Source organism: Solenopsis invicta, chromosome 8 (assembly GCF_016802725.1).
Source record: "Solenopsis invicta isolate M01_SB chromosome 8, UNIL_Sinv_3.0, whole genome shotgun sequence".
Lineage (NCBI taxonomy): Eukaryota > Metazoa > Arthropoda > Insecta > Hymenoptera > Formicidae > Solenopsis > Solenopsis invicta.
Genome location: NC_052671.1, coordinates 16,701,452 through 16,716,187, shown reverse-complemented (window position 1 = coordinate 16,716,187; position 14,736 = coordinate 16,701,452). Strand labels below are relative to the sequence as shown.

General features: G+C 32.1%; 1 protein-coding gene across 1 annotated transcript; it reads right to left on the bottom strand.

Annotated features, from left to right (window-relative positions):
- Window positions 1-3,142: 3,142 nt before the first annotated feature.
- LOC120356846 (THAP domain-containing protein 8-like) lies at window positions 3,143-4,416 on the bottom strand (the record flags this gene model as incomplete). Its single annotated transcript, XM_039452890.1, has 3 exons — window positions 3,855-4,416; window positions 3,551-3,736; window positions 3,143-3,401 (listed from the first exon to the last, which is right to left on the bottom strand). Coding segments are annotated over exons 1-3 (501 nt in total), but the record flags the coding sequence as incomplete, so codon positions are not given.
- Between the last annotated feature and the right edge of the window lie 10,320 nt (window positions 4,417-14,736).

The following is a 14,736-nucleotide window of genomic DNA, read 5'->3' as shown; positions in this document are numbered from 1 at the left end:
TATCTCATATTTGTCTTGTTACATAAACATATTTTTTTTAATTGAAATGATAATGACATAATTTTTTTTTAAGGTATGACTTTTTAGCTTTAAAACGCTGTATTATAAAGTCCTTAAAAGTTTTTTGTTGCGAAGATATAATTTTTTAAAGGAAAAATAGATTTTTGAACAATTCTTCATTTTTGTTTAATGGTTTTTCTTTTATAATTTCACAATAAATTATTTTTTGTTAATATCGTTTGTGCAGTCACATTTCTAAAATTCTGAACTTTTATTTGAAGAAAAATAGTTAAAAAATGTTGATTGGAACCAAGTTAGCTTTTCAAAGTTAGACAAGTCTTTAAAACCCAAAAATATGTTTACGTATTTTACGATATCGGTGTGTTTAAGGATTATTATTTATGGAATGTTATATAAAATGTTCAAAAATAAATAATTATATAAAATGTTCAAAAATAAATAATTCTTAAACCAACATAAACTCTAAATAACTTTCCTAAAATATGTATTATATATTAAGTTATTCATTAGAACAATTAGCAAAGTGTTCGATTACTAATTAAAAAATATGTGCAGCAAATGTTTAATTCCATTATCTTTCCAAATAATTTCAAGTTTTATAAAATAGACTTAAAATTACTAAAATGACAAACGGGATCATAGTAAAACAGAAAAAACTTGGAGTATCCGTGTCTCTTTATATTACGCCTTATATATTTAATACAACCCGAGCACACAAAGTTCTTTTGTTTCATTATGTTTATCATTTTAATTACTTTAACCCTTAAACACACCGATCCTGTAAAATATGTAAACACATTTTCAGGTCTGGGAGACTTTTTCAAGTTTGAGAAGCTATAACTATGGTTCTAATCAATATTTTTCATCAATTTTTTTTACATAAAAGTTTAGAATCTCAGAAATAAAACTGCAAAAACGGCACTGGCCAAAAATGATTTATTGTAAAGTTATAAAAAAAACCATTAGACAAAAATAAAAGTTTGTTTAAAAATCAACTTTTCCTTTAAAAAATCATATCTTCATAACAAAAAACTTTTAAACTTTTAAAATACGGTTTTTAAAGCTAAAAAGTCATACTTCCAAAAAAATTATGGCATTGCCATTCATTTTAAAAAGTATAATTATTTAACAAAAAGAATATGAGATATTTTTGGGTACCTAAAAATTTACTTTTTTAAACAAAATCATATCTTTACAACAAAAAACTTTTAAGGACTTTACATTTCACCGTTTTAAAGCAAAAAGATCATACTTTTAGAAAAATTATGTCATTATCATACCTATTAAAAAATATATTTGGTAAACTTTTGGAAAAGCGTCTTCCTCGCATATGAATAAAAATATTCAATACTTCCCAGATAGCACAAAATATTTATAAAATATTTACGAAATATTTATAATATTTATTTTAATATTTTATAAACATTTATCAAAACATTTAATAAATGTTTTTATGGCCGTAGATTAGACTGATCATAAATATTTATCATAAATGTTTCAAAAATATTTATGATTTATGATAATTATTTTGAAAATGTTTGAAATATCCGCATAAATATTATATTACACCATATAATCCCAATGAATAAAACAATATTTCTATATTTTAAAAAACAATTTTCGCAAAAAAATTTCATTCTTAGGAATTTTTTTCAGAAATTCCGAAGCGGAATCCAAGTTGCAACCAATATTTTAGAAAATATTTTAACAATATTTTTGATAAAGATTTTTATAATTTTTTTCCGTCATATGTATATAAAATATGTATAAAATATTTCTATAATATTTATAAAAAATATTTATGATAAATATTTATTAATATTTATCATAAATATTGTGCTATTTGGGTTATGTATTTTTGCATACAAATATGAAACTTAAAAATGACGGTCGAAACCGGAAATATCGCAAAATTGCAAAAACTCTGAAAAACTCTAATTTTTACAGTGTATCTCTAAAAATATTGTTATTTAGAAATAAGTTTTAGACAAAAAATGAAGAACTTAAAAAACTCTACAAAACAGGTTATACACATTATTTACATAAACTTTTTTATTTTGTCGGTATGTAAAAAAATGATTTTTAACACATTTAATACGTTGACATTCACACCATACACGCACGCACGCACGGGAGGGTGGGGATGTAAGGGAAGGTCCACCCCACCCCCCTGTCCAAGTGAGCGGAATGAGGTCTACAGATGTCTTTTTCTTCTTTTTATTGAATTGGGATCCGTCCCCAGTGAATTAGTGGAGCAGGAATTTGGCCATTAAACCAAGTTAATTTTCGGATGCAGAGAAGTATGTATAGTAAATTAAAACTTGTAGAGAGTAGTCAATGACTGCAACGGTGATGAAGTTGAGATTATAATAGCGGACTAAACCGGAGCTCTGCACACAAGAGCGCTCCAAATGGCTCCAAAGCCATGCAGACTCAAAGTCACTAGATTAAATAAAGTACCGCAATCATAGAACTTATAAACATGGAAGGGGAATAGCGTATATTTTCTATAGTTAAAACTGTGTCCGACACATACTATACAACATGACTTTGGTTTGCTATGCGCACGCGCTAAATCGTTGACGCGCGCATAGCTCATAACCCGTATATATATGTATATAAGCGCTTTAAATATTATCTCTGAAAGTATAAGAAAAAGATTTTAATTTTTATCATAAAAATGTGTAGGAAATATTACTCTCTCTCTCTCTCTCTCTCTCTCTCTCTCTCTCTCTCTCTCTCTCAAATGTGTATTATAATACTTGTAATGTTTGTTTTACTCTGTAACATAAATATTCCTTGAAGTATGTTTCTATAATTAATAAAATTAACATTACAAATTATACATGTATTTTGTCAGTATGATTGGAATTTGGATACAATAACACACATTTATGAAAATATTTGAAATATACATATATATATATATATATTTTAGATCAACATTTTGTTGACAAATACATATATATTATATAGTGAAACTATAGAGATGAATAAAAAACAATATTTTATATTGAATAAAGAACATTTTAAACTTAAAAGTACAAACTTAAAGTACAAAACTATTAAAATAATAACAATTATAAAATATATAATTATTATAAAATATATAATAATAAAATGTGATATAGGATATGATATAATGATATATGATATATGATATTATATTTTTCAATGTAGATGTAGTATTAGCTGCTGTCGGAGAATCTTCAATCAATGTAGATCTAGTATTAGCTGCTGTCGGAGAATCTTCAATCAATGTAAATATAGTATTAGCTGCTGTCGGAGAATTGGATGCATCAGCTTCTACAATGGACACAACTTCACCCAAATTGTGTTTTTTTATTGGTGGCAGACACTTGTTGTCTGTTGTATTTGATCTGAAATTGTACATAGCTAAACTGAATGCTTATATATGTATATTATATCACAATATTTTTAATTTTTGTGTACTTGTGACACCCTCAATAATGACAAAGTTAGGCACACAAAAAATTAAATTATTTTTATTAAAATCTCCAAAACGTACTTTTTCCTTTTCTGTGTCTTTATAGATGGTATTGCTCCAGGATTTGTAATTAAACAATTTAATTTTTTCTTTAAATCTTCTTCCTTAAAATGATTGGAACATAGGAAGGTAGCGGTATTAAGATCCTGCTCCTTGATTCCACAGAAGGATAGCCATTTTTCTCGATCTTGCTTATTTTTCGGAAACCTGTAAATATATTATATAAGCATTTTAATTTTTAATGCCAAAACTATTCAATTTTACAGTAAATTAATATGTATGTATTCTAAAACATACATAACCTATACAAAAATAATTTTCTTACCGGTGATATGAAACGGTTTTGTTTCGATTGCCGCACAGCAGACAATACACTCCCATTTTTCTTTTTCTAATTTGTTTTTCTATCAGGCACAGCACAAATTAGCACAGGCAAAAACTGACGCTTGATTTTGTCGCTAAACTTTAATATAACCTGACTCGATTTATATCAACGTACATACACAACCAAAATGTACAATATATGTACATAACACAATCTCACTCCGACCGCGCATGCGCATTTCGAGGAAAAGTAATGAAAAGAGACAGAACTATATATTGTTGTCTCGCTTCTTGGACACAGTCGCGTCTTCCTATTCCCCTTCCATGTTTATAAGTTCTATGACCGCAATTCATAAGACTCAATCATGAAGTAGGAGAATAGGAGGCTAAACTCAGCACTTCAATTACGTTCTCGTTTCGTGTTCTCTATTGGGAGGATAATCGCTGAAAAGAATAACTTCTTACGGATGAGCGCCATTTATAATAGTTACCCTAACTTGATTTTTCATGTATTTTCATAGAGTTCAGTGTTTCTACCCAAATAATTGAAATATTTATTTATTTGTAAACCAAAAAATCAAGCAAAAAATGAAATTAATAAACAAACAAATAAAAATTATAAAAAACAAAAAACGTAATTTCTAAATGTTTTGTTTTTTAAGTTTATGTTGTTACTCAAGTTTATGTTGTTACATAAGTTTATGTTAATTTATGCATCTGTTAATGTATATGATGGTGATAAATAAAAAGGAAATGAACATAGAAACGGATATTTAATGAACTACTAAGTTTATATTCTCTTATAATAAAAATGTACAATCATTTAAAAAAGGTTGAATAGATATATCAAATAAACTTTTATCGTACAACATTAAGTAATTATAATGACTTCAAGTTACTTCGATACAAATTGAAATATAAATCTCAGACCTTATATTAAACTATTTGATATCAGAGTAAATAAACAAATAGTCTTCAAAAATCAAAATTGATTATTGGTTTTCTTTAATGACTCGGTCAATTTCCTTTTACTTGTCAAATTTAATTATCGATGTAAAATCCTTAATTTCCTTAATTTCCTTGGATGCACACTTATTTCATCCTTAAAATATATATACAATTACATAAAGTATAAATATATATACCATAAATATATATACAGTTAAAAAGAGTATAAATTAAACAGTATCTAATGTTTTCAAAATTTCATTTAAATTATTAATACTCGATACTTTAATATATCTTGAAAAGGGCATAATCTCATCATCGATATAAATATTAATATGTAAATTTGGAAAGACAGCAATTCTTTTTCTAATGCTAAAATCACTTTCAACTTTCGTAAAACCAAAGAATTTGTCGTTTTTAGTCAAAAATCCCCAATCCGAAGAAGGCAGCTCTACTAAATTCAAGTTCTGTTGCAAATATTTAAATTTAATTTCATCTGATGCATGATATATTTCCGTGAAATTTCTTTCCGTTATATCCCTAAAATGTAAGTTTTCGTATTAATTACTAATCAAATATACTATTTCATAATTATTATGTAATTTTTCATAATATAACCTCTCTGTCGCTTGTTTGACGCAACTTCTATTTTCCAGTTTCGATTATTGGACTCATTGTCAGCTTGTAACACGATGTACACAATTAGTTCTCAATTAATATTACTTTGTTGTTAAAAATGTTGCAATAAAAATGATATTTTTCAACATTTTCTTTCAAAATCGGAGTAACAACTGGCATCTTGTATATGATCTCGTGTATGTGATGTATGCGTGATCGTGAATTCATCACATTTTGAATGTGTGAGAGGCTTTTAAAGATGGCGACCATCGGTAAGAAGTCATTCCGTTTAGCGTACTTCCTCCCAATAAGGTACATAAATCAAGAACACTTTTGCTTCGCGCGCGCTATCGAGTTTGGTCTCCTATTCTCCTACTCCATGGACTCAATGTATAAGGATTTGGAGCCAAAATGGCGTCGGAAAGTGTAAAGAGTGCACACTTTCATAATGTATGTATCTACATATTAAGTGCGATTATTTACCATGGGACACCGAGATGCATTAGATCTGTTGTGTTAGTGTTGTACACCCAAGGACTTTGATTCTGTCTATGGGAAAATTTTCCAAACTGAGAAGTCACCACTTTCTACATACTCACAGTTTATGATTAATGAAACGACTAAAACTTATTAGTCGTTACAGTAATCATGAACTGTAAGTATGTAAAAAGATAGCGACTTCTCAGTTTGGAAAATTTCCCCATGGATAGAATCAAAGTCCTTGAGTGTACTCTGAGAAATAAAACAATATTAAATGTTTAAAAACATGCCTAATTTCAAATAAATTAAAACCTTTAGACTTTATTGAAATGTTTTTAAATAATTGTCGTTTAAATAAATGTTTAAATAAATGTGCCATCATGCCACAATATTGTTTTTAAACTTATCAAATCATTTATTATAGCACCCATCCATTTTACCTTAAAAAAAAATATTAATATCAACGCATATAGAATACGCATATATAATATTAACGCATATTGAACACATACAGTAGTAAAAGCGTTGCAATAAAATCATATGTGAATAAGAACCATTGTAAATAAAATTAATTTATATAATTTATGATTTTCTTTCTTATTTAAATACATTTATACACATATGCATGTTTTAAATGTGCCGCATGTTGGAGCCAAAATGGTGGAATGATTGCGGTACTTTATGAATCGTAATAACTTTAATGCAGACTAGAGTCCTATATAAAGAGAGAAGTGACATTGATGTCCGAAGCTCTGATTGGTAATCTAATTGATACTTGATTGGCTAAGCGAGCAGCCATATTGTGACCACAGCTGTTTTCAGAATGATACGAATGGTGTTTGATGACGTTAAAGCGGTCCCAAAATGGTGGTGGAGGACTCAATTGGATACTGAATTGGATACTGTTGTGGTGGGGGTTTGATGTCGCTTCTCTCTTTATATAGGACTCTAATGCAGACTGAGAACTAAGCGCCCTCCCCTCAAATAGCGTCGAGGATGCAAACTCGCGCACGAGGCGGGAGGATTCAAATATTAAGTTTGCACGATTTGAAATATGAAAGTACGAGGCGACACAATTTAGTGATAGGATAACTAAGGATGGGAAAAATGTTAATTTGAAATAAAGGATAGTTATTTTTGAAATATTGTCTGAGCTTGGTGGATTTAGGAGTAGTAAGTAGACAATAAAAAATGATGTGATTGGCGTCTTGCCGACCCTCCCCGCAGAGGCAATTTGGTGAATCATACATGCTTTTTTCTGAATAAACTGTATTTTAAATTGTAGTGATTGCTTCTGAGCCGGTTAATAATCACTATTTCTTCTCTGCTAAGAGGTTTACGATGAAACCAAGGTCGTTTGTAAAGAGTATGCTGCTATAAAGTAGCATGTTGGTTGCCGTTAATAAGTGCCGCTTTTTCCAGGTATGCTCTAAATTTGTTGGTTGTTGAGCAGTTTGCTTGAGCAAAATAATCCGCATAAGGAATGCGAAACGAAGGAACGAATCCTTGACGAGAGGCCACCTTGGCGGCCTTGTCCGCACTTTCATTTCCTGGAATTTCCTTGGCGCCGGCACCCAGCAGAGAGTCAAGTTGAAATTTGCTTTGTTTAGAAGAAAGAGCTTGTATTTAAGCCTGTATACGATGTGATTATCAGCCTTGTGATTGTTTTGCGAGATGACTTGAAGCATACTTAAAGAGTCGGTAAAAATGACAAAGTTAGTCCAATGAAGTTCTTCGATGATTCTTATAGCCTTGAGTAACGCTCAGGCTTCGGCGGAAAAGATAGATGTCTCAGCAAGGAGTTTGTGTTTTATTGCTTTGTTTAAGTGAGGAATGAAGACGCTGGCCCCAACGGTCCCAGAATATTCGGATTTTGAGCCATTTGTGTAGAGGTGGGTGTGATCTTTGAAGGATTTGTCAATCATGTGCAGAAGACTTTGGTTGACAAGATCATTGAAAGCGTCCTTGTCAAGCTTTGTAAGAGAGTTGTTGATACGTGGGGTGAAGGTGTAGGCAGGTTAAGAGTACTGGAATTTAGGAGGAATTGTGCTGCGACATATTTTCTTCTCATCGCCAGAGGCCTGAATATAAATTCCAAAGATGGGAAATTTTTTAATAAGCTTAACTTTATTCTGAACTGAGACTACTGCGCCTCTGAGAGACATAAGGAAGGAAATGGTAGGATTACTTTTATTAGAAAGAGTTTTATATATGTATTTAAAGGAAATATGAGAGATTCTAATTTCTAAGGAAGGTTCTTTAAATTCATAAAGCATTATGTTAATAGGGGTAGAGATTCTGTAACCGAGTGCAACCCTGATACATCTAAAAAGTAATCTTTTACGTTTCAAGAAGTCAGATAAATTATTGCAAAATTGAAAAATCTGACCACCATACTCGATGGAGCTTTTAAAGGTAGCACGGAAAATTTGCAAGAGTAAGCGAGAATGAGCGCCCCACCAAATACCAGAAAGGGATGAGATAACATCCACCAATTTTCTGTCCTTGCCTATTAGGTATTTTAAATGTACATCTCCTTTAAGATTTTCGTCAAATTAGACACCCAAAAAGCAAGTACTAGGGACTCTAGAAACGAGAGCATATATGAATAAAGATGTCCGGGGAGCATTGCATATTGTGCAAAGAGCGGCGTTTCCAAGAGAAGATCAGAAGTTGTGATTTCTCAGGGGATAGAACCAGACTTTTTTTCTTGAGGAAAATGGAAACACGATCCAAATTGTGTTGAAGGAGACCAAGAGCACTGCTGACATTTTCAGCAGATACGAACAGGGCAATGTCGTCTGCATACTGTAAAATCTGGCCATTTTTGGTTAAATGATTACCGATGTGTCTTAGATATATGTTGAAGAGGGTAGGACTTAATGTGGAACCTGAGAGATGCCCTTACATGAGAAGAAGGTACCTCTAAGCTCACCGTTGATAATGAAAAAGAGTTTTCTTTCTATAATGAGGTTGGCAATGAATTTACAAAAATTGGGAGGCAATCCCATATCCACCAGATCTCGAACCAATATAGAGAGAACAACGTTGTTAAATGCTCCCTCAATATTCAAAAACATGCAGGTCACAGTCTCACCCTTAATGAAAGCAGAATGTATGAAGCTGGAGAGAAAAACAAGATTGTCAATACAGGACCTGTTTGACCTGAACCGGCTTGAAAGTCCGAGACAGAACAATTGTTCTTGATGACCCATCTGAGTTTGTAATAAAATATTTTTTCTAAAATTTTGAGAAAGTTTGACAAAAGGGAAATAGGTCTTACTACGCCTAGAGGCTTGGGGATAAGAACGACAAGTGATTGAGACCATTGTTCAGGGAACCTTCTGATGATGGCATTATATAAGTCTGCCAGAGTTGAGAGAAAACAGTCAGAAAGTGATTTTATGATATTGTTACGTCCAGCCTTACGGAAAAGGTAAGGAGGATAGGCTACCTGGAGTATGAACAAGGCGTGGAGGGACGTAACAAATGCTTTATCTCGTGGCCGTACAGATCGGACGTACGGCACGAGGGCGAACGCACTGATATGGCTCAGAAATATGGGTCAGCGTGCCGTAACACGTTTTAACGCCTATTCTTGAGCCGTACGATCGTTGGTCTTGATTAGAGTCAAAGAACTTAATTCCTTTAACTCGGGATTGGACCTTGTGTGATCTTTTTTTGTGTTAGGAGTAAAGTGGAGCAAGATTTATTAATTAACAATTATTAATTAACAATTGAACGCTTGAGGTTTTTGTTAAACTAAGTTAACATTTATTTCTGCTGGTTTGATACATCAAATAGATGATGGTTTATTTTTGATTAAATTGCTTATTTAAAATAAAAATAATAATAAAATTATTTAATTTATACAATAAAGACAACCCTTAGACATAATGTGTTATTTTGGGAAATTGACAGAACACATGATCTTTTTATAAATATCTAAAATTATTTATTTAACACATAAAAAGGTAACTTTACTAACATTAGCATAATTAATTGCTACAATTCAAAGTTAACATAATTGATTGATATTGTTTTTTGGTATTAACGTTGTTAGGCATTAATTCTATTAATATTACTTTTGATGATTTGAGAGGAGGTGAGTTTAATTCGATTCCTATAAGTTTATTTAATCTGATTATGATTTACATTTGAGGGAAATCATTCATCGGAAAGAAAGGTAATTATTTCTTCCAGGAATTTCACACCTGAGGTGGAATTTGTGGGGGAAGACAAATAATTTTTTCTAGGAATTCCACGCTAGACGTAGAATTCGCACAGAAACGGATGAAGGAGATTTTCTCTAAGAACTCTACGCTGGACGTGGAGTTAGAGGGGGGAGGGTCAACGAAATCTGGAGGGGTAGGAGAATATGATGGGCTTGAAACGGAGGACAAAGAAAAGTCGGGGTAAATCCTGTAGGTTAACTGGGACGATATGGAATGAGTGGGAGAAGGAGGTAAAAAATTAACCGGAAATTCCTCTTCTTCTTGAGGAGAAGGAGAGGATGGATCTTTGCGGATAGGTGCCCATTGAGCAATCTGTCGTGGCTCCAAGGGGTCCGGCCTGCTCTTTTCGCGACAAAGGCGATTCGTGGGGTGGTCGAATTCTCCGTGATTGTCCACTGACAATCAACGCGTAAGTTAGTTAAAAGAAAAAGAAAAAGGAAAATATTGATGACTTACTTTTTTTGTAATATGAAAGCTTTTCAGGGGTGTTTTGCATCTGTGGTGGCTGGAGGGGCCTCGCAAGTCTTGGAGGTAGCTTGAGGTAAAACTTTGAGTCCGAAACCTTGACGCCGCGCACTGCTTCGAATTTTATTTTAAAAGTTGAAAAGACTCTGGATCGATTAAGAGACGAAAACGTTGGAGAACTCGAAAAACTTGTAAAATTTGTAAGTCTCGTAGAACTCGAGGAAAGACTGATGATTGATTATTGCTGATTGATCATTCATAGCGAGAAAGTTGGACATTTTATAGGACTCAAAAAGGCGTGGGATCGGGTAGAATAAAAGCTTGATTGGTGTGAGATTTGGAATAGTTATAAACTTTATCTTATTTTTTAAGAATTTTGACTTGTCGTTGGCTAGTTTGCCAACAGCCCTTCTCAATCATCTTTTCAGACGATGTATCATTGGTTAATCCTTTATCTTTTCTCGAGTTTTCTCGATTCTAAGAGGGGCTAATTATTGAGTCGCCTAATCGCTTGAAAGATTCTCTATCAATTTTGTTTAAATTTATAATCCGTATCCTCTTACCGTTAACTTGCTGAGGATTAGCTACTGTGAGCAATCCGTGATGAGTCATGCTCATGAACAAACAGATCTAGATCCCTTATAATTTGTAATTTGATAATTTTTGTACGACGTCCAGACTTATCTTTATCTCGGTTTAGATAAAGTTAAATTTTCTCTTCCGGATCCTGGCTTTATACGTTCTTACAAGACAAATATTGCTTTTGATTTTGTCAGGTGAACAAACAAGCCAGGGTTATAAATTATGATTTCAAAATTTCTTCTTCGTCATTCTGATTTAAATTTATCTTTCTCAAATAATTTCTTCCGATCCTGGTTCTGTCCGTTCTCACGAATTGTAGCGTCAGATTGAGTAATTTGTTCCAAATTCTGTTAGTACATGATTCTTTCTGTATTTGTATGTTATCTTTTAGATCGTATATTTACTAATTGTATTTTCTGTCGGAACAAATTTCGTCAGGTTTTTTTTATGATAACGCGAGTGATACTGGCTATCGGCAAAAAGGGAAATTGTGGAGTCCCCCTGGACGTAACATATAAATACTGTGCTTTAATTATTTTGTTTTTTTAATAACGTATATTGATCTGATTTACCAGTAATATATACATATCAACATAAAATGTTCACAGGTCATCAAGAGGGATCAGTTCGCAGCGCTCACGGAGGTCAAGTAACATTCACCGGAGTCGCGACTTGGATGGGCGACCGCTTGGAAATTTCCAAAAAAATATTCCCGAGATTTTTTTTGCAAAAAATATTTTTTAAAATGTTATACAAATGTTTTGTTCATTGGAATTATGTGGTGTAATAATATTTATGTAAATATTTTGGAAAAATTCATAACATTGCTATGTTGCTGGGATGTTTTAATGCAATATTTCAAAAAGCGGACATCTTAACGTTGTTTCAATTTTTCAGCAATGTTGCAGCAATATTTTGCAATCAAAATACAATATTTTAATGTTTCAATGAAATCATTCTGCAATGTTCCTGCAATCTTTCTGTGCTGTATGGGTTATATATGTACAATCATGAAAACATTTATTAATAGTAATAATAATAATAATAATATTTTGTTTATTTTTGTAGATAGACAAATTCTGAGAATTGGGGGAAAAAATTCGGGGTAGTTTACTCAAAACATAATGCGATGGTTAATTTTCGATAGATTTGCATCATAATTGGTCGAGACAACGAAAAATAATAAAGTTTAAAAACTTTAAATTATGCACATTGATTATCGGTGCATATAATATATAGCAATCTTTGAAATTTTTAGAGATAGAAAAGTTTCAATAGTTAGTGCGCAAATCACAATTGTAATGTTATTTAAAATAACATTTCCGAGAAAAAAAATAAAAAACGACACTGTATTTGATTAGCTAATTCAACTCGACTTTGAGTTAATGATTTATTCTTTTTAGTGGCATTTTTTGCAGTTTATTGACTCCTTTAAAGCTAAAAAGAACAAACAATAGATTTGGAAGGAAATCAGCAAATCAAATACACTATGTACATATTTTTTTTTCCTTACAAGTACATGTAACAGTACATTAATGAAGACAATATAATATTGTTATGCTCGCTTTTCGGCTGAGCTTGAGAAGCTGGCCGAAAGAACATCGATTAGACAGAAGAAGCGCGGTCAGCTTTTGTTCTGTTTTCGGAACGCGGAGCTGTCAAGCGATATTTAAATAATTCTGCTACGAATTAATTGTACATAGTCATTTGATTAAAGTCATTATTCTTTTTTATGAAAGAGTGTCTAATCATTTCGTGTTGTGCGTTTCTTCTCTTCGCGAGTGTTTCGTATGCTCGTCTCGTCGAGTACAACATTTTGGAGACTCCGATTTAGGACCACGAAAGACCATGAACATTTCAAGAGATTTAACGGCAGCGACTCCTGCAAGAGCGGAGGGACGTCCTCTTCGAAAAAGAATGCGTGTTCGTACACCTGCTAAATCTCGACTCTCCACCGAAACATTGTTGAAAGATTAAATGACGTAATTTATCGTATACAGAAATTGCCTAGGCATAAAAGTAAAGTGGCACATTTAGATAGGTTAGCTTCGTTTCAAGAGAGATAAATTTTCTTTAGGAAAAATACTCTGAGCTTAGTTAAATTTTTTATCTTATAAAATTGTCTTCTCGCATGTATTTCTTTTTTTCTTTAAGGTAAGAAAGTCCTGTTCAGACGATTGCTGGGAACCATTTTTTTTTTTTTGGACGTTTGAAAATACGCTGAGATTATAAAGACAAGTCTTCTGGTTATTTAAATGAAAAGAAGACTGCCTTGCCCCAGGTTTTTCTGAGCCGTGGTTTTCCCCGTGGGACTAAGGACAAATGCCAAGGCAGGAGCTTGGTAAGTCTTTCGAGACGTTGACTCCACGGTAGATACCCCCACCTTGCTCGAAGTTTTTTTGAAGAAAGAAGATTCCTCAGAAGAATTCTTCAGAGAGGATTTCTCTGAAGAGGTTGTTCTTTGAGAGAGGAGGATTTTTTCTGTAATCAAGAATTCCAGGATGTCGTTTGGATTCAAAAAAGTGTCGCTCAGAATCTTGTAGCAGCCGCTCAAGAAAGAGAGCAGTAACACTCATTGTCAGATGGGTCCTAGAGACGACAGGTCTGGAGATATGAAAAGACTGTGCTTGTCGGGATGACAAGTTTTAAAAAGGGGGGGAGGGGCAGTGTTATACCCGCTTTTCGCCTGAGCTTAAGAAGTTAGCCGAAGGAACATTGATTAAACAGAAGAAGCGCGGCCGGCTTTTGTTCTGTTTTTGGGACGCGGAGCTGTCAAGCAATATTTAAATAATTCCGCTACAAATTAATTGTACATAGTCATTTGATTAAAGTCAGTGTTTCTTTTTATAAAAGAGTGTCTAATCATTTCGTGTAGTGCGTTCATTCTTCCCTTTGCGAGTGTTTTGTGTGCTTGTCTCGTCGAGTACAACAATATAATAATTATCTCTCCTACTCTATTTATATCAATGATACTTTTGATATACTTTTGTCATTGTCATAAACTATTATGGTTATTACTAATAAAATGTAAGGCACAAATTTACTAAATAATACTAAAAATAGATAGGTACAAAGACAAAATATATTTTTTTATGCAGAGTTAAATTGATGATTCATTTTTTGTACAGTTGGTAGTATATGTATATGGTCAAGATTGATGAAATTGGAGAAAAATTCATTTTTCACACATTTTTTCTACATTTTATCGATCCTGACCATACTATCTCTTTCATTTTTTTTACATTTTCCATTGATAGAACTAAGAACATGTAGTAAATTCAAAGTTATATTTATTTTTTACTTTTATTGAACATATAAATCTTTTACTTTCATCTCTAGTTTAGTTCTGGTTTTTGTGCTCTTCTAAGCTAATACTAGATATACGCAAAGCTATCATCGATACAATTTTGTATCAAATTTTGTATCAAATAATACATTTAAATGCCCACATTTTATTTTTTCTATATAGTACACGACTTATTTGCATATTTCAATTATAGAATATTTTAAAGTATTATGTCTTTTAATATTGTTTTTACAATAAATATACATTCT